The following is a 27,878-nucleotide window of genomic DNA, read 5'->3' as shown; positions in this document are numbered from 1 at the left end:
GAGACCATGAAAACCCAGTCTTCTCCAATTCTCACTCTCTGATTTGTCCAGTCAAATTCAGTGGTTCCAAAATGTTGCAAAAAGTCTCTGCCCAAAATCAACAAATTCTCCCTGTCAGGAATTGGCAGAGGTTTGACCAGATGCTTTGTCTCCCAAGTTGAACTGATAAGAATCCTGCATTCAACTGGTTCTCCAGCATATTCAACACCTCCAATCCCATAAACCTTATGGGACTTGGTGGATACTAATTCAGGAAACAGTTCCTTACTCATCACTGATATCCCTGCTCCGCTGTCAAATAGTATGTCCACGTCCTTCTCAACATTGTTCACTGAGATGATGCCATATAGTCATAAATTGTTCTTCTTTGGCAACTTGAAGTAGCTGGGGCTACTAGAACTTCTGGAACTTGAGCTATTCGACCTTCTCAAGCTGGGGCTGGGGCTATTATATCCTCTGGAGCTGGAGCTAGAGCTATTGGAGCTATTGTTTTCGGTCAATTTAACATAGCATTTTTTCTCATGATGTCCTTCTTTGCCACAACGAACACATTTTCTTTTGCTGCATCGGTTGGCATAGTGACCGTTTTCTAGGCATATCCAACATTTTCTGTCTTTGCCATTATATCCATCAGCTTGTGAGTTGGGTTTGTTGTACATAACAATCTGTTCGTCCTCACCATCATTGTTTTGGTCGTCCTCTTCTTGAAACATTCCCAGCATCCCTTGAACATTGTGCAAACCCTCTCTCAGTTCTTCTGCCCATCTTGGCATTTCATCTGCAACAAATACATCAAAATCTTCTTTCTCTTTCTTGATGATTTGAGGTGTACTTGTGCTTTTCTTTAGGGTAGTCAATTTATCTTTCGCAATCTTGAAAATTTCCACCACTGCTGCTGCATCCATGTCCGCTTTGAATTTGTCAGCATTGTCATCATAGATTTGCTCTCCATCTGGTATGACTTTCAAGTACTTCAGCAGTAGCATGTCAGGTGTTATTTTGGCTATATCTGCTTCGCTTTGCAGTAAGAAGAAATAACTGACTATGTCTGTATATGATCTTGATGCTGGCTTCAGGTCCCAAAACTCATTCACACTTGATACTCTTCCCACTGTCCCATCTATCAATTCTTCTAAAAGACTAAGTGCTTTGTCTAGGGTATCTTCTTTGATCGCAGTTTCGGCTAAGAGAACATAGCTGCTGAATACATAAGCCGGTATCATGCTCTTCTTCTGAGCCTCTGTCAGCGTCGCTGTAGCAGCCAGGTATCTCCTCCTCCATTCTCTCACAGACTGTCCCACTGTTAGGTGTGGTATTGGAGTTTGAGCCATCTTTACTTTATAACGAGAGGATGTTAATGTCAGTTGGTTACAATGGTCTTTTACAAATGATACACACTGATTCCAGATACAGATAACATCCTGTATAAGTTAATTGTTAGAATGTATTATCAATGATATCATTAGATTACTCAATCACAATATTATCAAATATATCATTAGATCAATCAATCACAATATGTCCTTGACACCTTCCTGAAATGGCTATGGATAGGTCTGCTTCTTGTCTGTAGGTATTTAAGATGTATGTGAACAAGTCTGGGCAGGTATATCGGAGGTTTGTAAGGGCTGCGATTTAAAGACATTTTCAGCCTCAACAAGCAGATTGCTTCTGTGGATTCATCTTAAAAGATCTGTCGGACTGAATGAATGGCCGCTTCCACTCCTCCTTCCATTTTAACTACATTATTTGTGTCGATCTGGCAAGTAGCGCTTGCATAATTAAGCTACAAAAATGTAAATCGCGCGTTACGTAAAGTATCATTTTTTTCCCTTCAAATAATGTGAACTGTACAAACGTGTGTAACCTGCTTCAATGGTTTGTGTGCTTGTGTGGTAGAGTGAGTGTAGAATGTAATGATTGATTGAATCTGTTTATTTTGTGGTGTATATATATATGATGTGAGTGACAGGTATATGAAAAAGATATGAATGGGGGTCTTTTCATAGGAATGTGTTGAAATTTAAGTCCTGCCAGTTAATATTGTCAGGTTGGTGTTGAGCCTTCATGATAGAATGCTTCAATTGGGATTTAATTGAGCCTAGTGAACCTATTTTACCACATGCATTCGCCTGCTCAAGAAACATATTCCATAGATTTGCCCCTTTATATGCGAAATTGTGAGATGAGTGTGGTGTGACACCACTGGTGTCACAAATCTGTCATCTCTGAGCTCAGACTTCTTAAAGAGAGAATACATAGATATGGGCTGATGATTCTTCACTATCTTCATTGTTTCAGTAATGCATCGGTATAATAAATAATAATAAAATTTGGTAGCTTAAACACAAAATCTAAGCCCAGTGGATAAACCACAAAACTTATGCTCTATTGTGTGAAACAAAGATACTAGATCAAGATAACTATCAAGGAGTGTATGCATAGGTCATAAAAAGTTTTAGAACGAGGATGACATGCTTATGAAGCGAGCTAACAGTCTATAATATATATCAGTGGCAAATTGTACATATGTGCCGCCCCACTTAAATTTTTGCTGCCCACCTAAACACCACTGAATCTTATGTTATTCTCATTGTACAAATGTGGGAACTTCCACAATACAAGAGCTCTCTTACTGAAGACCGCAAATGTGTGCACTGTGCTCAAGTAGCTGCGAATCTGCCGAAATGTTGCTTATAAAATTGGATCGTTTTAGTTCAAAGTTTAGCACTGTGACTGAGCAATTATCCCCACATTCAAACGAACTATGCAGGTAAATTTATCCTCCAGTCTTGCTTTTTTTATACTACAGTGACAAATTCAAAGATTACAATCTATTAATTTCATGTAAATTATGCTCTTATTTCATCAGATTATGGATTTAAGTAACCTCGATAAGTTTACAGACTCTGTGCTTACTGTTGACTCTCCTGTTCCAATCTGTACGCAATCAGAGGAATGCTGTGTGGGAATTGATGAAGCTGGACGTGGCCCTGTCCTAGGTATGTAATTCAGGTGTTTTGGCAACTATATTCTTTTTCTATCAATCAAATATAGATTCGGCTTTCTTAAGCAATATTTCACTATCTACTACTTTCTTCTTGTAAGGAATTATCTTTCCGCATACCATTACATCGAAAGAACAGGATTTTTAAATAGGAACCATCCTGAAACACGCAATAACATTTTATTTGATTGTTTTCATCAAAATTGCTGGTTAATAACGTCATGCATCTTACTGTACAACTTCAGGTCCTATGGTTTATGGTATAGCATACTGCCCTGTGTCAAGAATTCCTGATATCGAAGCTCTTGGAGTAGGGGATTCCAAGCAATTGAAAGAGTCTGATCGAGATGAAATTCTTGGGAAGATGCATGAAAATTCAGATTTTGTTGGATATTGTGTTACAGTCTTGTCAGCAAATTACCTGTCAACATCCATGCTTGGACGGGAGAATTACAACTTAAATGCAATATCACATGATACAGCCATATCCCTTCTGAGGAATATAATTGCTAAAGGAGTCAAGGTATGATCTTTGATCCTTATGTTAAATAGAATTATGGTGATATTTAATGAAAGCTATATTGAATGTAAAATGTATCAGAACATTAGATACCAGTGAGATCAGATTCATGCCAAATAATTGAAATCTTTTATAGACTTTTAAAATTATAATCCCCTTGATTCAATAGCTATAGAATTTGTTTCAAAATACTTCATTAAGTCTATAGTCTATCTATACTAATAATCTCAAGATGTGTGTTCGTTCGCATGTAATTTCCTTAAGACTAAATCAATATGGTAAGAGTTACGGGGCTGATTTTTTCGGTATAGTGCTGAGAAAACTCTGATGAAGCCAAATGATAAAGGTTTTTTAATCGGTCGGTGGTAAGTGGTTTAATTTCAGATCATTTTGTGACCCAAATGTGATACTAAAGTGTGTGTGTATGTACTCTCCCACTCTCTCTCTCTCTCTCTCTCTCTCTCTCTCTCTCTCTCTCTCTCTCTCTCTCTCTCTCTCTCTCTCTCTCTCTCTCTCTCTCTCTCTCTCTCTCTCTCTCTCTCTCTCTCTCTCTCTCTCTCTCTCTCTCTCTCTCCCCTCATATAATTTTTTTATCTCACACTTATTTTACTTCGGAGTATTCCAACAGCCACATTGTTACACAAGTGTAACTAGCCAATTACAGGAAGCCGAAGGATTTAATTAGGCCAGTGACGGTTAAGGTAGTGTGTACCATACTTTCTTCGCCCGAGACTTCGCTGCAATGGACAGCTTCTCATTTAACCCTCACACACGATTTCTCGAATATTCGGCTGAGTAGACCGGGGGGCTGCATAGGTCCAACTCAGGATCTTTAGCTGAATGTCGACGACACTCACCCCACGACTAGGCAGGCAGTGGGTTCGAACTCGCAATCTCACGATTACAAATCCGATGATTAACCAACTACGCTACCTGGCCGTAGTAGATTTGCTATATAATTAGGTAATTTGGCAGGGGACCTCAAGATTGCCTATCAAGTATTACTATTAGATATGTGAGGGGCACTCAGAATTAAATTGTGGTCTGTTTGGAATGAGCGAGTTCATACTTTCGCACCGTTTTAACTACAAACATGTAATGCGTGTTTTCGAATATAATAGGCGAGTTTATACTTTTGCATTTCAACTGCGATAGTGAACAGGAGGTGACCGGGACATGATTTCAGGGCCTGACCGGGACCGGGACCGGGATACAAAATGTGACTTGACCGGGACCGGGACCTTGACCGGGACTGAGATTCAAAGAGATTATCAATTTACCGGGACCGGGACTGGGACCGGGATGAAAAATGTGACTTGACCGGGACCGGGACCGGGACCGGGATAGCTCAAAATTGCCAATCCTAGTACCGGGATTCCCGGTACCGGGAATTCCGGTCGATTACTAGTTAATTCATGATCATAATTTATTACTCAAACTTGTTTAGCAATTTTAAACATTGTTGTATTTGGCTCAGAGGATGTTTAAAGATGAAATTCACAATGAATGAAAGGAAAAACTTAAAATCACAGTGAATGAAATTATGTAAAAGATCCCGGTCAAAATCCCGGCAAATTTGAGTGATTGACCGGGACCGGGACCGGGATCATAAATAAATAAATCAGCATTTGACCGGGACCGGGACGGTTACCGGGATAGCTCAAAATCCCGGTCACCTCCTGATAGTGAAGTCCCAGCCGTAGGCACGGGTTACACTAGTATTATATATTTTGGTTCCAATTCAGGTTAAAGATGTTTATGTGGACACAGTGGGGCCAGCAGAAAAGTACCAAGCCAAGTTGTCAGCTCTCTTTCCTACATTGAATATCACAGTTGCATCAAAGGCTGACGACAAATATCCCATTTGTGGAGCTAGCAGTATTTTTGCTAAGGTAGGTAAAAAGGATTACGGTTTAACTATGTATGTGAATGTGTATCTTAACTAATTGTTAAAATGTAGAATGTAAATCAATGAAATTACCCTAAAACTGTGACTAAACATACAATCTCTCATATCAGATTAAAATATTCCATCGTTTCTGGTTTATCTGACGATAATTGATTGATAAATGATACACAGTGTAGTTACACATGTCTCTTTCTCTTAAGGTTTGCAGAGATCGGTGTATGAAAGAGTGGCAGTTTCCAGAGAAGGGTTATGACATTTCTGATTCTGGATGTGGCTATCCGTCAGGTAATGGGGTATTTCCTTTCCACCCGAATTATTTTTCGAAAATTTTGATTTTTTTTCCTAAAAAGTTTAATTTTTTTGCCTGGTCGACGTTGTCTGTAGAGTGACGTTTCAACGACTTCCGTTCAGACGAGCAGGGGAACGTGAACCAAAGGTGATCAGGATCTCATATCTGTCTAGTACTGCCCTTTTCTTCTAGATCATGATGTTTCGAACAGTGGTCTCGCCGATTCCAAAGTGTAGGGCAAATGAAGAGGAGGATTTGCCGCTCTTCAACATTTGGATCACTTCTCTCTTCTGTCTGATGGTTAGACGTTTTCGATTAGAGGAAGGAGATTCTCCGGTAGATATAGTGGAATTAGGTCGATTCATGCTGTACAGCTGATGTATAGACTAAAGGGATAGATTGACTTGATACGTGATCCCTTGCTGTAGTGCTTGAATATACATGAGCAAGACGCAAGCTCGTGCTCCACACTGCTATTGAATCACGTGACCATGTTCTCGTATAACGCCTTCGCTGCTGTGATGCTTGACAGTACTCCTATGACAGGGCACCACTGTGTTTGAGAAGGGTCAGTTTGTGCTACAGGGGAAATATGCCCAGGTCAAGATTCATGCGAGATGGCGAGACAGGCTCATCGCACAAAATCTTAAAATAAACACCGAAAAAAACTAACAAAAAAAGTGTGAGAAAATAGAAAAAATGTAATTTAAAAGTTTTAAGCGACACAAAAATGTACTTTATACTTTGTAAATTCGGAACTTAGTGCGGTGTGAGATCACGTGGTTAAAGTATAACAACTTTGCCGCGCGCAATTAGTGCGAGATTTTGACGAGTTTAGTATAAATCTCACCCCAATATCGCGAGTCTGGCTGCGAGATTTCGGCACCCTCTTTCAGCACTACATATTCGGTCGCGCGCTTGCATTTTCATCGCTTTTCAGCGTGTTTATTCTTCTTTCCCATGCAACGGCCCCATAATACTATTCCTCAACTTGCTGGCCTTTTCGTCTTTATCATCAAGCCGACTTTTCATGGTCATTGAACTTTTGGTATTGATTGTTTTGAATTATTACTGGTTGTGTTAATCTGACGGCTTACTTTTCTGTACTGTCTAAGTCTGAAAGGATACTAGTTGTTGTCGATATTAATCAGTTTATAAGATCAAGATTCACAGTGGTTACTATAGTTATCATGGTTACCATTAAAGGAGGTCCGGTAATGGTCGAAATCTCAAGGTACTATTCCTGGCTACAGTGGACTCCATCTTTCTCAGAATATACTTGACACTGCCATAGGCACAGTGGATATTTCTTCATTAAAAGTTTGAAAAAGGGTCTCTTCAACTGTAGACCTGACTTATTAATCCTAGCAGGTAATTAACTCTGGATCCTCATCACATTGATTCCATTCTAAAGTCTAGCCATAAACAAAACAAATATTACCAGATAACTCCGTTTACCATAATTTGATATGTTCCAGTATGAACGAGGCCTTCCCCGGACAAATCCTTAAGGCCAGAGGGGGGGGGGGGGGGGGGGTAAGGGGTCAAAAAATTCTACCAAAATATTATTTTCTAAATCGATTTAATTTTTGGTGACAGAAACATTGCTGCTATTCACATATTTGTAGCTGATTAACTTTATTTTATAATTGAGGTTAACCGATTTTCACAAAATTGACTATACAACATTGAGGTTAATAAATTGAGGTTCATATTGTATTACACGCCATAATTTTTTGTTATTTCGTCAGCAAATGTAAACTCTAAATTTTAGGTTCATAATTATCAGAAAAAGTAATATCCAAACGTGATTAAATGAGGTTAACCTCTTCTTTTAGATATATCGAGAATAGATCAAATGATAGAGTTATTATTTTCATCGTAAGTTTACGGTATACAAATTTCTAAATAGATGACGTGTTGATGGACTTTCTTTTATCTGAGAAATGAAAAAAATGAGGTTAACCATCACATTTTTGGTACCGTAGGGAATATACATACGATTCTTACTTATGTAATGTACCACAATATCGAAGTGAGGTATGTATTGGTATCACAATGCCTACAACTATAATCACGTGACAAAGGTGATCTGAACTGACCAAATTTTAGTAGAAGATTTTTCCCGTAAATGGGCAAAAAATGAGGTTAACCTCTCATTTTTTGAATATCTGACCAGTCACTTACATGTTAACCTCAAAAACTTAATCGTTATACTGTACAATGTTTTACTACATATATAGTAACATATTGATAAAACCAACTCCCAGTGTTATATGGTCAAAGCGAGGTTAACAACCCAAATTCTATGCAGTTAGTGTTTACAGGAAGTGAGAAGTCTGGTTAACCTCATTTTTTACATACAAGTACCATTAAACTACTGAAAGTGGCTTAAACATTAGGAGCGGCCAGGGGTCTGATCAAGCCAAACGTTATTAAGTGTATAAAAGTCCTAACTAACGAACTGTGATACATTCCAGTGATATCAAAATTTTGAACAACACTAAATTGCATCTATCTCAAAACACATTTTTTGACCTTTCGATTCCTTAGTGAGAAAACCGGCCACTCCCTGATATTGAGATTTGGTACAGTGGTTCCTTGGACAACTATCTAGATATCTGGTGCAGCGATTTTTTTTATTTGACTCGTTTCTCGAATTATGAGGTTAACCAATTAAATTTTCCGAATTTTTGACATGGTTAACCTCATAATTTGAGACAGAGTCAAATAAAAAAAATCGCTGCACCAGATGTGAGGTAATTGTCCAAGGAACCACAAATCTCAAGATCAGGGATTGGCCGGTTTTCTCAACTAAGGAATCGAAGGTCAAAAAAGTTACAGTCGTTTAAAGTTCCAGTTTAACATGTAATTACAGGTAAACCTCAAAATTGAGCGCGCAATATCTCAGAAGCGCAAGGTCAGATTTTGATCCGGTTTTTTTCTTTTTGTTCGTCTCCATTAGCTATTATCAAATATGCAAAAACTACAAAAGTGCCATTTACCCCCCCCCCCCTCTGGCCTAAATGCCAGTCTTCTCTAGCTGAAGTACGAACTGTATAATTTATCAGATAAAGTATATTACAAGGCGCTCTGATGATAATTTTAGTAAAATAATTAATAATTGCCAAAAGAATGACCGTCGACGAGACTCGAACCTGGAATCAGCTGCTTAACGGCCGCGCCCTAAACTGGGCGCTACGTGAGGCTTATCAGATTTACAATATGTAAGCATTATATACTTCATAAAAATACACACGTAAATTTTTCGTTATGTATGGATCCAAATTACGGCGGCATACTTATAATTCTGAGAAATAAACATCGAGCGACATACAATTTCGCGTACAAAGGGAAATGTTTTTAAATACAAAGTAATATGTGGGGCAAGAAATTTTGCAGGCTGGGGGGGGGGGGGGGGGGGGGGGGGTATCGCACTTTTTAGTCTCAAAATCCAATCTCATCGCACTTTTTTTTAGAATCTTGATAGGGGGAAATATGTGATCTTGATCCGATCTGAACATGACAGATGTTGATAGCTAGTGATAATTACAGATTTCGATACGATTTGCAATGTACTACAAAGAAATCAAGAATAATAGTTATAATAGTAAATAGTACCAGATTACAGTATGCACTGAAGAGTGACGGGGTATCCTAGGAAGTTTCTTGAAGGGTGAATCCTTGAACTTTTAACAGGTACCCCTACTCATTTAACCCTCAATTAAGTTTCCAATCATTCGGCTGAGTCGACAAGGAGATCGAATCGCATGTTATTGAAATTTATCTAACATGTGATACTATTAAGTTACTGAGTACAATCGTAAGACAATCAGAAATATCCCTCTTTTTTGACCAATTTTGTACCCCAAAAACCAAAACCCCGATTTACTGCAAACCTGATTTACCGCGGGTTTAGCCTGCGGTAAATCCGGGGTTTTACTGTAGATTGATTGGTATTGACTATATACTCTTTACAGACCAAAAACAAAGAAGTGGTTAATGGATAATGTCGATGAAGTTTTGGATTTCCTCAATTTGTCCGATTCAGTTGGTCTACTGCAGAAAAGATAATTGAAAAGCGCAGTGTACCTGTTTCTTGGTAAGTACTACATCAATACTAATAAGATGTTATATAATATATACCTGTGGTATATCCGTTCTACAGACTATTATTCCTGCTTTGAAGTAAAAGTTTTGTTGTTGTACAGGAATAACGAAGAGGAAGAGAAGAAAATATCCCCTAAATTAATTCGTTCTTCAAGAGAGTCAAGAAACAAACCGAAATTCCTCGACATCGGTTTTATCATGAACAAGGGTTGACTTCTTCAACAGAAATTTAAATTATGATGTTGTTACTATTATTATATTATTGACTATTGAGTACAATTTTTTTAATTTTTTATCATTTTAAAAGTATATGCTGTGTTAGAGTTTTGTCGCAATATGCTACAGCAACGTTTTTATATCATATAAATTATCATATACAATTTATTTATTTCATCATTGATATTTCATGTAAAATTAAATGCAAGGCTATCACTGCTGTCAAGAACAAAATTTGTTATTATATGATGTGATGTAGTCAGAATCTAGTTTGTTTCTTCTTAGTTTGTCTCTATTGGTTGATTTTAAATTCACTAATTATTTACTAATACTCAATAGTCTTAGGAGGATATTATGACGTCATGAATAGAAGTATACTGCTAGTGATCAAAATATTTCTTTGTCTATGAGCCAGATTGTGTGACCTGGTGTTTCATCCGAATTTATCAGAAGCATCTATACAGAAATCACGCCCAAAGATGAAAGAGGGGATTAATAACCTAATTTGTAGCGAGCATAAACAAAATAATGAAAATAGTTTTCAGGATTGAGTCAATCGATCGATGGAAATAACAAGTTTAGGTCCCCGGAAGGTGACAACATTTCAGGACTAAAAGGAATGTTAATATAGTAGTGGGGAATAATACTCCGCACAACAACACTAGCTAAAAAATCTCAAGCACTTTCCAACCGGGGTCCGTGGGTATTGTTTTTTAAAAATTCGCTTCTTTGGTGTTCATTCTCCCAAACCCTTTTTTTTCCAAAAGCCTACAATTTTATATGAAGGAAAATTCAAACTGAATTCTCGTTTATCTCGGGTCGGTGAAAAGCACTTTGTAAAATTTTGGGCGGTTTAAACTAGATTAAAATACTGTGATGAACCAGGTTGAAGTAGATGTTAACTTGTTGGTCGTCTGTCATCTCTTCTTTGATATCAATCTCCTCAACCTTTCTGTTGTTAGAAGTGACTTCCCATGATAAAAATCGTTTGCATATCATTGTTCATTTACGTCTTAAGCGAACAGATTTCAAATAACAAAGATTATTTACTATAATTTGTAAGATCAATCTGAAAATACCAAATAAATTATATATTCAAACTTTGATGAGCAATAAACCAAAAAATCAGAGTCACTATAAGTTTGCAATTATTGGTCAAATATTTGTTTGTGACTAACCACTAGATTTTGAAGTTATCGTCAATAATTGAAATTATCAGCGTATAAAATGAAAGTGAAACTGCTGGAGCTGATTCTAAATAAGGAGTTTTTTCCTTTTTCAAACAAATTCATTGTTGCTAGATTTTACAAAATTGTCTAAATGGGTTGTCTAAGTTAATATCGAAGTCAATAAACGTTTTCTTTATCTCAAAATTCATACACAAACGTTGTTGTCATTGTCAAATTAAATATCACCTACTTTCCATAGGCAAGTAGTTATACAGAGCTTGTTGATAAAGAGAAATTTAAAATAACTGTTTTTTAAGATGTCCTTGTACTCAAAGCTTTCAACTAGCGTGTTTTACTAGTGTATTATAATTGGTAACTAATATCAATCATCAAATTATGAAATAAAATATTTTATTAATCATGCCCACAAATGTAGCTATCAACTTTAACCAAAAAAACGCGAGGAGAACAATCTAACGTTTTGCAATTATCATTTAAATATATTTTCTGGGATCGACCGACAAGATTCTTGGTCATAAAAATTCTGTCGAAGTAAATATAAACTAAGTCTATAATAATTTATGTATATTAACTAGCGAAAAATTTTTCTTCCGGAATTCTTCCCCTGGTGGGTGTCCGTTTTGTGAGAAGCGTGTTTACCCTGATCGATTCGATTTAAACATCACAAAAACTGAAGAAAGTATGAGGTTTTCTATCCAGTGTTGAGTCTGTTTGAGAGAAGCGTGATTGCAAGAGTGATTTGATTTATAAATCACACAAACTGCATTGATAGGTTTCTCCCGGTGTGTGTCCGTTTGTGAGAAGATGATTGCCGATGATTTGATTTATAATCACACAAACTGCAAGAAAAGGGGGGGGGGGGGCAGGCAACCTTATTAAAAGTATATGATAAATGTTGGATTTATTTCACGATTTTGACCAGGGATTTACTTTTAATATACTTTAATATACCTACATTACTACTTTGCTATAGCCCTTGGAGGACTATATCAAATTTGTTGCCCAAATTAGCTTGTATTGCAATCTTATATCGATTCCTAATAGTTCTTTGATAAAAATTATTGAAAAACTGATGGAGTTATTTCCAATGGTAATGAAATTCCTTTTGGCTTGTATTCGGACACCGAGATATTTTGTGAATTTTCCCAATTTTGTTCTTGGTGGTACTTCTAGAATAGTATCCACTATATTCAACAAATCCACTGAGTTATATCTTTCAACATAGAGTTTGTCTCATTAATAGAAACTATTGAAATTTTTATCGAATTTGGGCAAATAGCGAATTTGGGGGGGAAAAGCGTATGCCCAATTATGGGCATATTTTTTTTAAAGCTCATAGCTCAGCCAATTTTTGACCAATCTGGATGGAACTTCCTTGTATAGTCTATTAAACGGCCTTTTCTTGCGAATTGAGTGAAAATTATAGTTCATCATGTAAATCTAACGAAAGAATTTAAATATTCTACTTGTAGGTATATTAAATGTATATTAAAATGTAGGATTTTTTTCCGATTTGACCCGGGGATATACATTAATGTTCTTTAATGTTACTTTTAATATGGTTGCCCCCCCCCCCCCCCCCCCCCCCCCCCCCCCCCCCCCCCCCCCCCCCCCCCCCCCACAATAAGGTTTTTCTCCAGTGTGTTTGTCAGTTGTTTGATGACGAGCAAGATGGCCTGATTGATTGATTTATTTTGACATCAAACTGCACGATTAGGTTTCTTTCCTGTGTGTGTCAGTTTGTGGACGAGCACATTCGATCCGAATCGACTTGCTTTGTAATCACACAAAGTGCAAGAATAAGTTTTCTTCCTGGGTGTTTTTGTTTTTTTTTTCAACTTATGTTGTCCCATGACAGAGAGGTTCTCACAAAGTTAGACTTCAGCTTGAATAACAAGAAGCAGAAATGGAATTTATTATTATTATTGAATCACGGGCAATATTCTGTATTTTTGATTCCGGGTGTACGACCTTACTCGAATTAGGGTGGAATTCAGCGTGCTTTCATAGTCCAAAGGTTCATCTTTCGGCGGGACATCATCGGAAACATTCCTGTCTTCCATCATCTTTTAAAACTTACGCCTACTTGCTGGAGGTGTTCTGATCTAGCTTCAAGACATGATATACACAGCACGGCTTCAGCTTTCAGATTGTTACTTCGTCGTCTTTCATCACATTTACACAATTGCTACCTGATGATGACCAGGTTGAGTAGTGTTAACTTGGTGGTCGTCTGTCATCTCATCTTTGCTTGATATCGCTATCCCCCTAAACCTTTCTGTTTTTAGAAGTGACTCATTCCTGTTAAAAATGTTTGCATATCAATGTCTCTTACGTCTTAAGCGAAACATGAATTAAAATATCAAGATTATATTCTTTAATATTTGTAAACGACTCATTCTCATGAAAAATATCCAATAAAATATATATTCAAAATTTGATTGGAGCACAATATAAACCAAAAACCAGAGTACACTCTATGTTTGCAATATTGGTCAAATTTTGTTTGTGATAACCAGACAAGATTTTGGAAGGTATTCCGACAAATTATTGAAAATTATCTGCGATTTATAATGAAGTGAAACTGATTGTGCTGATTTTAAATAAGGATTTTTTTTTTCTTCCTTTGTTCAAACAAATCATTAGTTGCAAGATTTTACAACATTGTCTAAATTAGGTTGACTAGTTAATACTAAGTCAATAAAAGTTATCATTATCTCAAAATTCAACGTTGTATGTCATTGTCAAATAAAAATCACCTACTTTTCCCATTAGGAGTTAGTATACAGAGCTTGATTGATAAAGAGAAATTAAACATAAACTGATTTTAAGATGTCCTTGAACACAAGCTTTCAACTTGGTGTTTCTATAGTGGATTATAATTGGTAAAACTAATGTTCAATCATCAAATTATTAAATAAAATATTATAATCAATCCACAAAATGTAGATATCAAAATTAACATGGTCATTAATATTCTGTCGAAGTAAATTTATCTAACATAGCTCTATAAGATTTAATGTATTACGTAGCCCAAATTTTTCCTTCCGGAATTTCTCTCACCCGGTGGGTGGTTCCGTTTGTGAGAAGCGAGGATACCCATCGATTCGATTTAAAATCACAAAAACTGCAAGAAGTGGTTTCCTAACCAGTGTTGAGTCTGTTTGAGAGAAGCAAGATTGCAGAGTGATTTGATTTATAATCACACAACTGCAAGAATAAGGTTTCTCCCCTGAGTGTGACCGTTTGTGAGAAGCAAGGATTGCCGATTGTTTGATTTTAATTCCACCACAAACTGCAAGAATAGGGGGGGGGCAAACCAATTAACGATATTAAATGTATGGATTTTTCCGATTTTGACCTGGGATATACTTTAATATACTTTAATATCCTACAAAAAACTAGAATATATCCTTTTAGGCTACATCAAACAATAATCCCAAAAAAATTATAACTTCATTCCTTACATCGATTCCAAAATTATCTTCATTGACAAAATATTTAAACATATTGAGATCATTCATTTTTAATGAAAAATGATGGCTTCTATTCCTAACCGATATTTTAAGTCAAATTTACCCAATTATTGTTCAAGTAGGACTTTTTATATTATCCCCCAAACAACCCCCCACTTATTAAATTAACACATAATCTTTATTAACAAAACCCCATCAATTCACATTTAAAACCTATAATTTCCCCATTACTTATTTCACACTGTATGCCCCACTCTGGTCATCTATTTACAAGCTCATATCTCAGCCAATTTTGGACAAAATTGATGGAAACTACAATATATATTCCTAAACATGCTTATCTTGCTACTCTGCTTGAAACCTAAAGATCATATTTAAATCTTAACGAATAAAATAAAATCATCTAATAGAAGGAAAACTTCCATAAACTTAAATTGAAGTCATATTTCCGAATTAGACCGGTGATATAATTAATTTATTAATGTACTTTAATATTGTTGCCCCCCCCCCCCCCAAACCTTATTTCTCAGTTTGTGTCAGTTGTATGTGAACGTAGCAAGATGGCTCTGAATGAATATGATTTTATAATGACATAAACTGCAAGATAGGGATTCTTTCCAGTGTGTGTCAGTTTGTGGACCGAGCAACATCGCTCGTCGACTGCTTTGTAATACACATGTGCAAGAATAAGTTTTCTCTTCTGGTTGTTTTTGTTTTTTCTTTTTCAAAATAAGTTTGATCCCAGAAGGAGAGGTTTCTCCAACGATAGAACCTTTCGCTGGAATAACCAAGAAGCCGAAATGGTAATATTATTATTTTATTGAACACGGGCAATCTCTGTATTTTTGATCCGTGAGTGTACGACTTACTTCGAATTACAGGGTGGCCCCTTCCAGCGTCGAAAAGAAATTGTCTTCTTCCAAATACTGTCTATCAAGCCATGAGTTTGTTAATCTCTTTGCTGTCGCCAACGCCCCGTGTTCCTTCCGAGGATGTCAATGTATGTGAGATGTGGGCTTCCCCTTCGGACTCGATGTCCTTGAAGGGGTTCCAGAAGAGAAGTTGATGCTATTGAATCAATAGTTCTTCCATGTCTGGATGAAATGACCTGCGAGTCTCCTTCCTCCGTGCAGCTATCTATCAGATGCTCTGATTGAGGTGTCCATTTCACCGTGGCGTTAGGTCTGCCGCTCTTTCCCAGTCAATGTTCAGTTGCCATCCTCATCATTTCTCGTATAACATCCATCAATACGTTTTGCGGAGGGTCTGGCTGACAGTCATGTTCAGAAGCCATATAGAAATAAAACAAAAGTTAATAAAACAAAGTTAAATTTATTACCAATTATTATTCAATACATATCATAAATTCTTATATTGGAAACACAATGCAAATGGATGTCTTAAAACTATAATTTCATTGTGGACTAATAATCTATTGACTTTCAAAGTTGAATTTTAAGTTTAAGTATGAAAATGCCACCACATCATAGTTGGGTAAAATGTTATTTTGAATTTGAAAATTGAAGAAGATTGCTTCTATGGACTTAAAAATTTAAAATCTAGCAAAAGATATTTATTTTTAAATAGTGGTCAGATTTATGACAGTATGCATGGACTAGTTTTATTGTGGTGTAAAAGGACCCCCAGTTGCACTGTAAGGCTTTACGAACCCAGGGACCATCTATGTGATAGATCAGGCCAGATGTTTCTATGGTAGAGCACCAATAATTTATTTTTGGAGCCCCCCCCCCCCCCCCCCCCCCCCCCCCCCCCCCCCCCCCCCCCCCCCCCCCCATGGTTACGTGGTGTAGCTGGTGGTCATGTTTAAAGGTCAGTTTATTCCTTGTGTGCTAATTATCCATCCAGATGCTTAGTGGTGGGTCTATCTGCCCTTCTACGAAATATAATGTTTGACCATAAATTTGTTTTTACACACATAAACTGTGGCACTTATGTCAATTAACATATTTACATTCTTTGATATTTATAGCGTGTTTTTTCCCCCAGCCGCTATACACATCAAAAACATGTCGGCCCACCGTGGAAACACGGTCGCAGAACAAAGAAGCCCAATTGTGCTCATCTATTCTGTGATAGTGTTGTCAATCTACTATAAAATAAGCCTAAATATACTAAGAAATTTTAATGGGAATCATTACAGTCGTTGATAAGTTCACGTGTCAAAGTATTGTTCATGGTGATCATATTTTTCGATCCCGGTGGGGGCACAAACACTCGTCCCGAAAGGTTAAGGCAAAACTGTCGATGTTTCACCATACGAAGTAGTAAGGCGTTTTGACATCATACTCAGCTTACAACTAAACCCATGGGCGAGACGCGTGAGCTCAAATTTCATCAAAATTACAGGAACATACCCTTAGTTAGCTATCACTAAACAATACTTACATACGATACAAATTATGTATACTGCATTACGAATTCGAAAGAAAGTATATCTGCTATCTTATTGAAAAAATTGAAGATTAAACTGAGAAAGGAGAAGGAGAGGGGTTTGGGAGAGGCTGAGTAGGTAAAACAACAGATCCTGTGCCGCTGGTTTTTTAAATCAATTGTGTGATAGGTTGGACTCGACTGTAGCAGGAAAACAGTCGGATCTTGAGATCTTTACGGATCTTCAGACTTCCTTACATGCTCATCTGGGGACACGCCTCCCATGCCGTTTGCTTTCACCTCCACTTCGAAGTCCTCTCCGAACTCTTCATTCTCACTAACCCAAAATATACGAAGTCATGATATTATCAATGTTCTTCCACTCCCAGCAACCAGAGTTGGGTTATATCATTCCTATATGTTGATTCCCATGTACTTAGTTTTCCCCTCGTTGAGTTGGAGTCCAAACTGAGTTGGCCGCCAGTTTCCAGGACTCCATGTGGAATTTTGTGCCTTCGGGCAACACTATCTGTTATTAAGAGCAAGGTCGTCAGCAAAAGTCCGCATCCGTGATCCTTGACTGCCAGACAGATAGCTAACTGGCTTTTTCTAGGGTTGTGTAGTGTAAACCACAACAAGTCCCACCATCATGGGACACCCCTCCTTATGTGTCAATTTCGATTATGTAATAGGTAGCGGCGGCCAAAGTGTTACCCTGCATCTCTCCGCTTGGATGAAGAATGCTTCACTCGACCATCCTCGGTAACTTCACACGGCAAATGTATCTGCAGACATTCTTTGTTCAAGCCGACAATCTCCTGGGACATTCATTGGAGGAGGTCTATATGAGGAGTCACGGTGCCGCTGTCGAAGGCCTTCTTGAAATCTTAGAAGAGCATTACCGCGGTCAGAGTACACGGATTTTTAATCACGCTAGATGATATTTCAACCATAGAAACATGGGCCACTGAGAGTTGTTTACAGTTGTTTTCGTTTAAAGTTCGAGAGTTGAGTCAAATCACCAAATACATCATTACTGATACAAATTTTGTAAGATAAAGCTTGTTTAATTTAAACTTTTTACTACACAAGAAGGCGTTGGGCAGTCCTACTCTTGTTCGTAATAGTTTTTCCGATCTCTGTATGGAGGAGTATCTTTGGTAGGAATCTTACTTGCTGAATCCATCTTTTAATACAAAGCACCTTTCAATTTTCTACAAATTCGTACTATCAATATTACCCTTTCCCTCCTCACCAAACTAAAACTAATATTAAACTTTATATTTACTAGCAGGATAGTTAGACCACAACTATACCATAATATAAGTTGGTGACAAGCTCAAGAGGACTAAAATAATTATTACATACCTATTTAAATTAGCGTTTTTGGACCACCTTTGGGGTACCAAATTCTTGGGCCTATAACTCCTATTTCTTGGCCAATTTTTTTATTTTTTCATACTGATATGGAGGCCATTAAATCATTTTGACCCAGTTTCAAAAAAAAGTTTCAGTGTACATTCTTCTTTGGTTTTTGCGGAAATTGCGTTAAAGTTGAGCCGTAGTGTCAGTAAAATGGCATGGATTAAATCCATGCACAGAGGAAGAGCTGTCTGACTTCATTAAGGAAAAGTGGGTCAAGTGCTGCACCATCTGATTCTTCCAACATCAGATTCTCTCAAAGATAACATCAACACAACTTTAGTCTGTCTTATGCGAACTGGTCAACCAGTCCCTAACCAAGGGTACCATTTGAGGCCTGAATACGGTGAGATAATACCCAACCATTAAAGACCACAAACTTGATCTAATGACTTCAAGAGCTATCGAACTATTGCCACCTCTCTTTTCTTGGTAAATGATCGAAAAGAGTGTGCTAAAAAGGTTAAATGAGAACTTGGAAAAACGATCTCACAGGTTCCTCAACAATCTGCTATAAAAAGTTTCTCACTCTACTGAGACCATCTTGTTGTAAGAACAATTGACTATTCCTGGCATGTGATAGCAAATCCTCCACTGTTCTTATGATGCTTGATCTATCTGCAAGCATTTGACACAGTAGAACACAGAAGAGTTGCTCAAAGATTATTTCTGAAGAGGTTCATATCAGAGGGATCTGGTCTTAATGGTATTAAATGCTTCTAGTAGGACGTACTCAAAGAAACTAGGGTAGGCTCCACGACAATGTGATACTATCAATTCTTGAATTTGGGGTGTAACACTAGTTCGTGTTAGACAGTTTTGCTTCACATATACTTCCATCTCTGTTCTTGGTTTTTAGAGGAATCTGGTGTCAACGTGCCATGGCTATGCTCGATGACCACCCTTGGTATTACACAAAACCTTCAAACCTTGTGATCAGGGTTAATGTTTTGGGTATTCACTAGTAAATTGACGCCAGGTCAATACCAGCGTGGATGGTTGAATAATGCCTACAAAAATCAACCCAGGAATAACCCAAATTTCTTGTGTTTGCTCACCTATGGTGAATCAGCATATTTTGGAAATCAGGGACTACCTCATCCATCAGCTTAAAGTCTTCAAAATGCTGCTGCTAAAGCTATAGTTCGGACTATATTAATAACATGATCATTTAGGAGATTACTCTGAAAGACCTTCATTGGCTGGACTATCAGTTACAGATTTCAGTACATAATTATTACTTCTTGTTTATAAATGTCTAAATGGCATGGGACCAGATTATTTATGTACAATGTATAAATTTGCAAACTATATATCATCTTATCTAATGGATGAACCTTGAGTGCACACACCATATGGAGATGATCTTTTCAGATTGTAGGCCCTAATTATGGAATGAACTACATTTGAGTTAAAGAATTGTACACATTGGACTCTTTTAACGGTGTATCTGATAACTTTCTTTCAACACGTGCACATAATATGTATCTTGAATATTTTTCATTCCTATGTTTTCCCTATGTGGTTATACTTGTAAAAGCATACCACATACTCAATTTGTTTATTTTTGTGAATCAAGTTAATCACCCTTATCTGGTTGTAGAATTTTAATGTGGGTTGCTCTTTTAGGTTTTAATTGTATCTTGAACTGTTTTCGTGGCAACCTGTGCATTTTAAGTTGTTGTGGGACACTATAATATATAAGTTTAGATTTTTTATTATTATTTTATAGTAAGATTATATTATTATTATCTTTTGAAAGACCGTAGAGTGAGTTGCCACCGATTTTGCACTATGATTTCAATACGTCAAAATAACAGCAACATAATCAGCAGATAACACCGTATTTCAATTCACTCGGTCGACATTGCTGCTGTCGTACTATTTGTATACCAGCGATTCGATTCATACGGCAAAGTCTAAACACAGTCATAACGTTAAATATTATGACGAAATGGTGTAGCGCGCTCGATTCTTTTTTATACAGAAAGAGTTCTGCTAGCGTTTTGAAAATGCGCGGCGTGGCAAATAATAAAAACGCGTTCAGTTATGTATTAACAATTTAAATGTTTTGATACAAACTTTGACCATTGTTTATAAATCTTTACATAATTTTAAACTTGACTAAATTTTCCCGTGCAACGGGAACATAGAAGAAAAAACACCGAAAATCGACCTCAAAATGTCCCTCTGGTGATATCAAACCCAGCTCGCAAATGAGGTTGAACACTCGCCATTTTTGCAGGGTTGTAGAAACAAAGGCTAGGAATAGGCTATTGCATTCTTAGAATTTTGATTTAGGCTTTAGATTTTTTATAATACGTCGGAATGTAAGTGAGGTAAAAAACCGTTAGAATAATGTCGTTAATTTTAGCAAATGTTTACTGCGCTGTTGCGTAGCACGACGATTTAAACTGCACCCGTCCGCGCGAAGCTAGAACATCTTAAACTACGCGCGTTGTTCTGCTGTATTGCTTCGTCATTGACTTCCAAAACTAGCTCACTTTTACGCTCATGATATGACTTTTATCCATAACTTTGTTGTGATTGGATTTTTGTGCGGTATAAAGGTTGTTTTGGGAATCGCATAATATTAACGCTGTCGCCATTGTTTAAATAAATCCTTATGTCTACCTGTATAACCAGAGGCTGTATGATGAAGAGAAATTAACACATTAGCATAACTGATTTTTTAAATTTCTCGAACAAAGCTTTCGATCCAGCGGGTTGTTAGTATATATTATATATATTTTAATGATCTGGCACGGGCGCGCGCTACTTCGTAGCACTTGCATCGAGAAGAAAGCGTGCGCGCCGCTACTTCGATGAATTATTTAGACGAGTATCATCCGTCAAAAAAATTGACATCAGTCATTAGTCAAAGTAATTATATAATATAAAACACATTAGGTACTTTTAGTACGGCGTACCGCAAAATTCAAAATTAAAAGTTCCTGCAGGCCTGGTTAAATAAGCTTTTAGGTGGTGTATTATAGCGATTTAGAACGCAATATAATATGCAATTTAATCTATATATTAATTAAATGTAATTTTTAATTAAATTTATTTAGATGTGCTCAAAAATTTTTATTTTGTAATTTAATAATTTGTAATGTATGCGCGACCTTATATTTTATTTAATGCTATTTTCAACTAATCGTTAAATATCCAATAAAAACACTTAATATTATGATAAAAACAATAACTAATATCTTTTTTTCATTCGTAAAAGGCATATACCTAAATTGTTTTCAGATTATTAATATATATGTGATTAATTCATATGTTTATTATATCTTGATTTTTAATGAAAGTTGTAGTTACATACACGCGCCGAGCATGCTTCACGTACAGGTTTTACCATGGCATTCGTTGTCGTTTATGAGGAGGAGCTTAACAACCAGCACGCGATTGACCTGATGTTCTTAATGCAAACACTTCGATTACTGTTTAAGTGATACTTTACTATCGAAACTCTGTAACTGGGGTGAATGTTACATCTAGTGATTTTCGGTCTTGGTACAATCTTTTCAAATTAGTACTTCTTGTGAGTTGCTATGGTCTTTCAAGAGGATAGCCGTGCGAGCGAAACAGACGGAAGGCCATCCACCCATGGCCATGGCGGAATGGGTCAAAGACTAAAGTAAAAGTAAAGTCAAAGTAAAAATTTTTGACATAACATCTTCACTAAGGCTACATGTATCATCACATCTACATGGAAAAATACACTATTTCTCCATCAAAATTTAAAGGTAATATTTATAAAATATTAATCATGAATTAAAAAACATTGACAATAAATTTAATTTATTCATTCTTCCCAGTGGAGTAACGATATTTATCAAACGTTTCTTTGTACATAAGGATGGAACACAGATAATCAATTGTGTTTTTTCCTTATTTAATGATTTAACTGGTACCCTTCATCTTCTTGTTAAAATAACTTCGTTCGAAACATTCCAAAAATGGGAAAGTCATTTACAAATTTAGGAATCATATTCTTTTAATACTTTCAATCAATTTTAAAAACCTCAAAACTGTCAAGCAGTTCTTCACCTCCGAGGGAGTTTGTTCCAATAAGGAACAACCGCTCTGGTAAGAAAAGAACACTGTGATTTTGACTTTGTCACCACTCTTACTACATCTATTGGATGAAACCTGATTAAGACGCTGATCTGCTTGGTCTGAACATGTCTGAACCATATCAGTCATGCCCTTAATATCCTTAAAAGCTTCAATAAGGTCCCCACGTATTCGACCGCTCTGCCGCGTTGTCTAATTAAGGATTTCCAGGTCTACGGCTGTGAAGGAAGAGTTACCCCCCTCAATCATCAGAGGGTAATCCGCCCTCTGGACGCTCTCCAGCTCCAAAAACAGTCCCCCAACTTCCATGAGCGCCTATGGATTCCACATTTGGACACAATTCTCTAGATGAGGTCTTATCATAGCTTTATAGATGGGGGGGGCTATCATTACAACATTTTTCTCTAAATTATCAAATTCCTTACAATTCTCAGCAAATCATTCGATTTGCCGGAAATACATGCTTTTATCTGTTCATTCCAAAGCAGGGAAACTTTTGGGTGTCAATAACCCCCAATTTCTTTTTCATGAGCAGATACTTCAAGTTCGACGCCATTTATCTATATAATTCTAAGTTAGGGTTGATATTATGTTTTTAATATGAACAACTTTACATTTAGCTGGAGATACTTCAAAGCCATATTTACTTCACCCAGGGACTTCCAGATTTACAATTTCTTCAGCTACCATGCTCGTGGTATGCTGATTAACCAATCAAATTGAGGTCATCTGCAAATAATTTAATTCTTATTCTTGGACGATATCTAGGTAAATCATCCCATTTAATATTAATGATAAATTCAAAGGACCAATACTGACCCTGGGAAACACCTGATAAATCACGTGTTTCACCTCAGAACCATGGTCTTCTACACAAACCCTCATGGTTCTGTCTGTAATGAAAATCTTTGAATTACCTCCTAAACTTTTCCTTTGACCCCATAACCCCTCCATTTAGTAAATAGTCTAAGTGGCGGGACAGTGTCAAAGGACTTACTATAAAATCAAAATACAGTAGAATCATGAGTCGAAAGTGCCAGCGATTATTCTGTTGTTTTATTGGTTTTAATCAACAAAGCTTTACCACGTCGCAGTCCGGAAACCCGATTCCCGTGTGTGGGATTTCTCAGTAATCCTCTCAAATACCATATCTCTGTTGCTGTTTCAACTGCTCCGGCACCCCCTTTCAACCTGAGCAAACTAATACTGCTATCCGAGCCTTGGTGGCATATCTCAGTAACGGGAGAAACGAGGAAACGAACATCCGGCTACATCCGGAAATTTATCATATCCCGACTTGTCTGCTAAAAATCCGAAATCCAGACGTGCTGTACTGAAGTTAAACTCGCTATTATCGAAGCAATATCAGAAATGTGTGCATACTGTAGTGAAAGACAAACCAAGATTTATGTAAACGAATTCGGATCCTGCTTTACCTCATAGATGGTCCTACAGCTCACATCAAAACTAAAGAGTTGCTGCATGACGGCAGTGGTCGCGGCCCATGCTTGTATTATACTGCCATGGCCGATCACGTGGCCTAACATATAACAGTACACTTTGAACTATAACTTCTAGATCAATCTCAAGAACTTGACCCTTTACATGCACCCGATGAAACGATGCTGGGCGGTTTACTGTGCTGAAATGCTTCTTGAGATGCTGAGGAAGTTTATTATCGACTTTACGTGATTCCATATAGTTCATTATTGGGAAATAAAACAGATTGTATTTCACCCTAACTATTAAAATATAAACGATACAATAGATATTTAAACATAATTGCATTTCTCAAAATCAGGTAGTATATGTTCAATTATTTATATCAATTTTCTAATTTCATATCACATATATACACCCAAATCGGTCTCAATTGTCAATCATTAGCATTCACAAGTAATTACAGCTACATACCATGTCTACGGTTGTAACATTTCAACATGTCGCACAATTCACTCAAAAATCACTTGTATCTTTTGTTCATATAGCCTCTGTGCAATCTAAGTTTTTTACTGGGACTATTTCTATCTAAGGATGGCGCTCCCGTTTCTTCCCGGGACGTATCCACCAACTCCAAACGTTAAGTACATGATTACTGGGAATTTGAAAGAGTTTTTAAATCATTCAAAAATCATAGATCCATCAAAAGTGTGCTCTATCGTTCTTTCTTAAACCATAATTTCTTTTCTGCTTGGATGTGGGATAACTTCCTAGAAGCCTTCATTGCATTCGTTATGCGAAACGAGAAAGTCCCGTAGTTGGCGGGGAGTAAAGGCACGGTTTTGGCGGTGAGCAACATGTATCATGTTTATTCGTTAATCCATGGTTATAATCGTTATTGGAGCAGATATTTGTGCATCTGGTTATATTTACTCAAAACACTGCACAAAATTCATACTACTTCATCTTGTTATTATTATGCAAAAGTAACCGACTGTTGCACTATTTTGATAGGGGCTGAATCGTGACTATGTCACACGCGTGCTATCCGATACTGAACAGATATGCAGCTTTTGCCTGCTGACTTTCGTCCCTGGGGCCAGTACGCTGTAACTATCAACCTGGACCCCTCAGCTCACCGAGAGGAGCCCATACTGGCACCGGTCTTAGCCGTGGACACCAGCCGCAACTTAGCCAGGCGCAGCAGAACTCCCTCTATCTCAGACAAATTCAGCGTTATCGCATCCCATGTAAGCGGATCTACAGGCTCACGCCACTGGGCCCCGCTAATTTGTAGGGGTAAATATGATGATGTTTAAAGTGCCTGAATTTAGAGTGATTTTCCTGATTGGAATAATAGCGGAGACTGCTGTGTTGCCCAACTTTCTCTGCGCAGTGGCTGACTAATTTATATATCTTGCCTTGTGCATGTGCACCACGTTAATACGTTAGTTTTTATATAGTTCTGTCTTCTGACCACTTGCTTCTGCTTGACACTTTTCTTTGCTTGTCTCACGGCTTGTCATGGTCATTGCATCGCAATTTCACAGTTGAAGCCTGACGGCCAATGGGGAGTTGTCAAAACGTTAATGTTGTATGCATAGTTACTCGAAATGCAGGCCCTGATAGCTGAGCCATCTTAAACAGCTAATCACAGGCTGTAACATTGAGCTCTCATTGGTTGTTATATTATTGTCACAGATTCAACAGACACGGTCTCCCTAAGAGAATGGTCCTTCCGGAGACTTCTTGGCTTCGTTTCTTTCGTACATGTTTTGAAGTGATGGACCCTGTATAGTATGTAGGTAAATTACATCTTAGTCCCGTTTGTGGAATCACTCCTCTAAACTGAATACATCTCCAGGTAAAGCTCTTCCGGGACAGAAGATCCTCCCAAGTCCTAAGATAGTCCCCAACGGAAAAGCCGGGACAGCCAGCCCCCTCCTGGTGGTACATCGACCGGCAGGTTCTTCGTTTCCGTGGCTTTTCTTCCAGGATGGCAGGGTCACGAGAATGAGGGAGGAGAAGACAGTTCAGAAAATGTGATGTTTTTGTGTAATCGTTAAATTTTGTGTTTTCGTGTTTCTCTTGGGTAGTAGGTGATAGAATAATGACGAAACTCTTTACTTAATTATTCGGCACAATTTATTATTCAAAAAAAGTAAATTTGGTTTATCTAGTATTATGTACAGCCACTTAAAATCAAACACCTCAAATAGTTGACCACGATACTCTACTACCTGGAAGACGACAGTAATCCAAGGTCAACGAAGCCAGTCAGGAAACAGCGGTATTCTAAGGAAACGGCTGATACGACGACCACCGCCATCTCCAGCCACCAACCAAACTCGTCGATCTGTTCACACAGTGGAGGCGTTTAATGTTGGCCAACGCGGCTTACTCTTTAACGGCAGATACTTCAAACATCAGGTACTTTAGTCTGAAACTGGTGTTGTTGATACATGCTGGATAGGCCACATTTTTGTGGGCTCTAAATTGATCAATATTTGTTTGAAATATCAATCTGTTCTTTGGTTATAGTTCTTTCTTCGGTTCTTAGTTCATACACTGTATATATTAACACAATTCATCACCACAGGACTGTGTCGAGTTCACCCAGTAACATTCCTAACTAAAACAGGAGCTAAAGTAACGTGGCTATGTCCTCTTAACTGTGATCCTTTTTACTTTGGACACAGGAAGAACCAAGCTGCCACCATGCAGCTCATAGACTTACGAGAAGTGTGATTACACTCAAACAGGTTAAGAAAAAGTACTCTTCCATTATCTTGTGCTTTTTCCGTTTAGTATTCCTTTCTCTTCTTATTCAAATTCCGCCCTGTTTGTTTTGTTTTGTGGCAAATATTCATGTACTGTTCAGCTGTGATTATCTGAAAGTCTGAATGAAAAAATTACAAAAATAATCATAACATTAAAAAATTAAGTTGCACTAATATTGCATAAAGTTTGCATGATATTTGCACTATATTGCACTAAAGATTGCACTAATTTGCCATCGCTGTTGTATAACCTTTCCACTATCCTGTTCCTGGACATCGTAAGAAAGTACTGTGCGATTCTCTGCATCTGGGATTAATCTAGCGAGATGTTCGGAGATGTTAGGGAAACTGTCCTCAATTATTCCGGCTGATGTTACTATCGAGTTACGCGAGGTGATCAGAGTAACTACGCAGGGACGCGCCGCATCCTAAGTTTTGAGGAGGAGTAAGGTTCCTAAGGTAGAGTGACGAGGAAATTGGGCTGTTACCCACTATTTGCTCGACTTTTAGTGATGGGATATTGTCGTTACCAACGCTATCTATGAGTTGTATTTTCTTATGAATGCCCTTTGCCCTTTCGAGAAGAACAATGTGCATCATGTGCCTTTATCATCGTGCTTTATGCTGTTTATATTAATAACTGTTTGCACGTGCAGGAAGTAGGAGCGCTGCACAAGCCCGGTGAAATAAAGAGCGAACCAATCCTGAACGTATTCCGGGCCCATGGGACACGGAGGACGATACATCCTGGACTCTCTAAAAACACGGAGCTGTGGACAAGTCATGTTACACTGATGCTGATCTGACTATTGGGGCTACAGGTTTAACGTGTGGGGCAGGAGGTGGGGGAAAAAAAAGTTTTTTTTTTTTTTTTTAAAAAGTTTTTTTTTTTTTTTAAATTGGGGGGGTTTTTTTTGGGGGGGGGGTTTTTTTGTTTAAAAACTTTTCCGTTTTTTCCCCAAAAGATTTTTTCCTTTTTTTTTTCCCCCCCCCCTTTAAATTTTCCCAATTTTTTTCCCCAAGAAAAAATTTTTTTTTTTTCCCC

At 37.5% G+C, this 27,878-nt stretch overlaps 1 protein-coding gene across 1 annotated transcript; it reads left to right on the top strand.

Annotated features, from left to right (window-relative positions):
* Positions 1-2,868: 2,868 nt before the first annotated feature.
* On the top strand, positions 2,869-26,801 carry LOC134826250 (ribonuclease H2 subunit A-like). Its single transcript, XM_063838563.1, has 6 exons — positions 2,869-3,002; positions 3,253-3,530; positions 5,273-5,419; positions 5,637-5,721; positions 25,918-26,019; positions 26,653-26,801. Exons 1-6 carry the CDS (start codon positions 2,876-2,878, stop codon positions 26,799-26,801), a joined length of 888 nt encoding a protein of 295 aa, XP_063694633.1. The 5' UTR covers positions 2,869-2,875.
* The last annotated feature ends 1,077 nt before the right edge of the window (positions 26,802-27,878 follow it).

This window comes from Bolinopsis microptera, chromosome 1 (assembly GCF_026151205.1).
Source record: "Bolinopsis microptera isolate Bmic1 chromosome 1, MBARI_Bmic_1.0, whole genome shotgun sequence".
NCBI lineage: Eukaryota > Metazoa > Ctenophora > Tentaculata > Lobata > Bolinopsidae > Bolinopsis > Bolinopsis microptera.
Note: the sequence above shows the minus strand (reverse complement) of the source record. Positions and strands in the feature narration are given on the sequence as shown.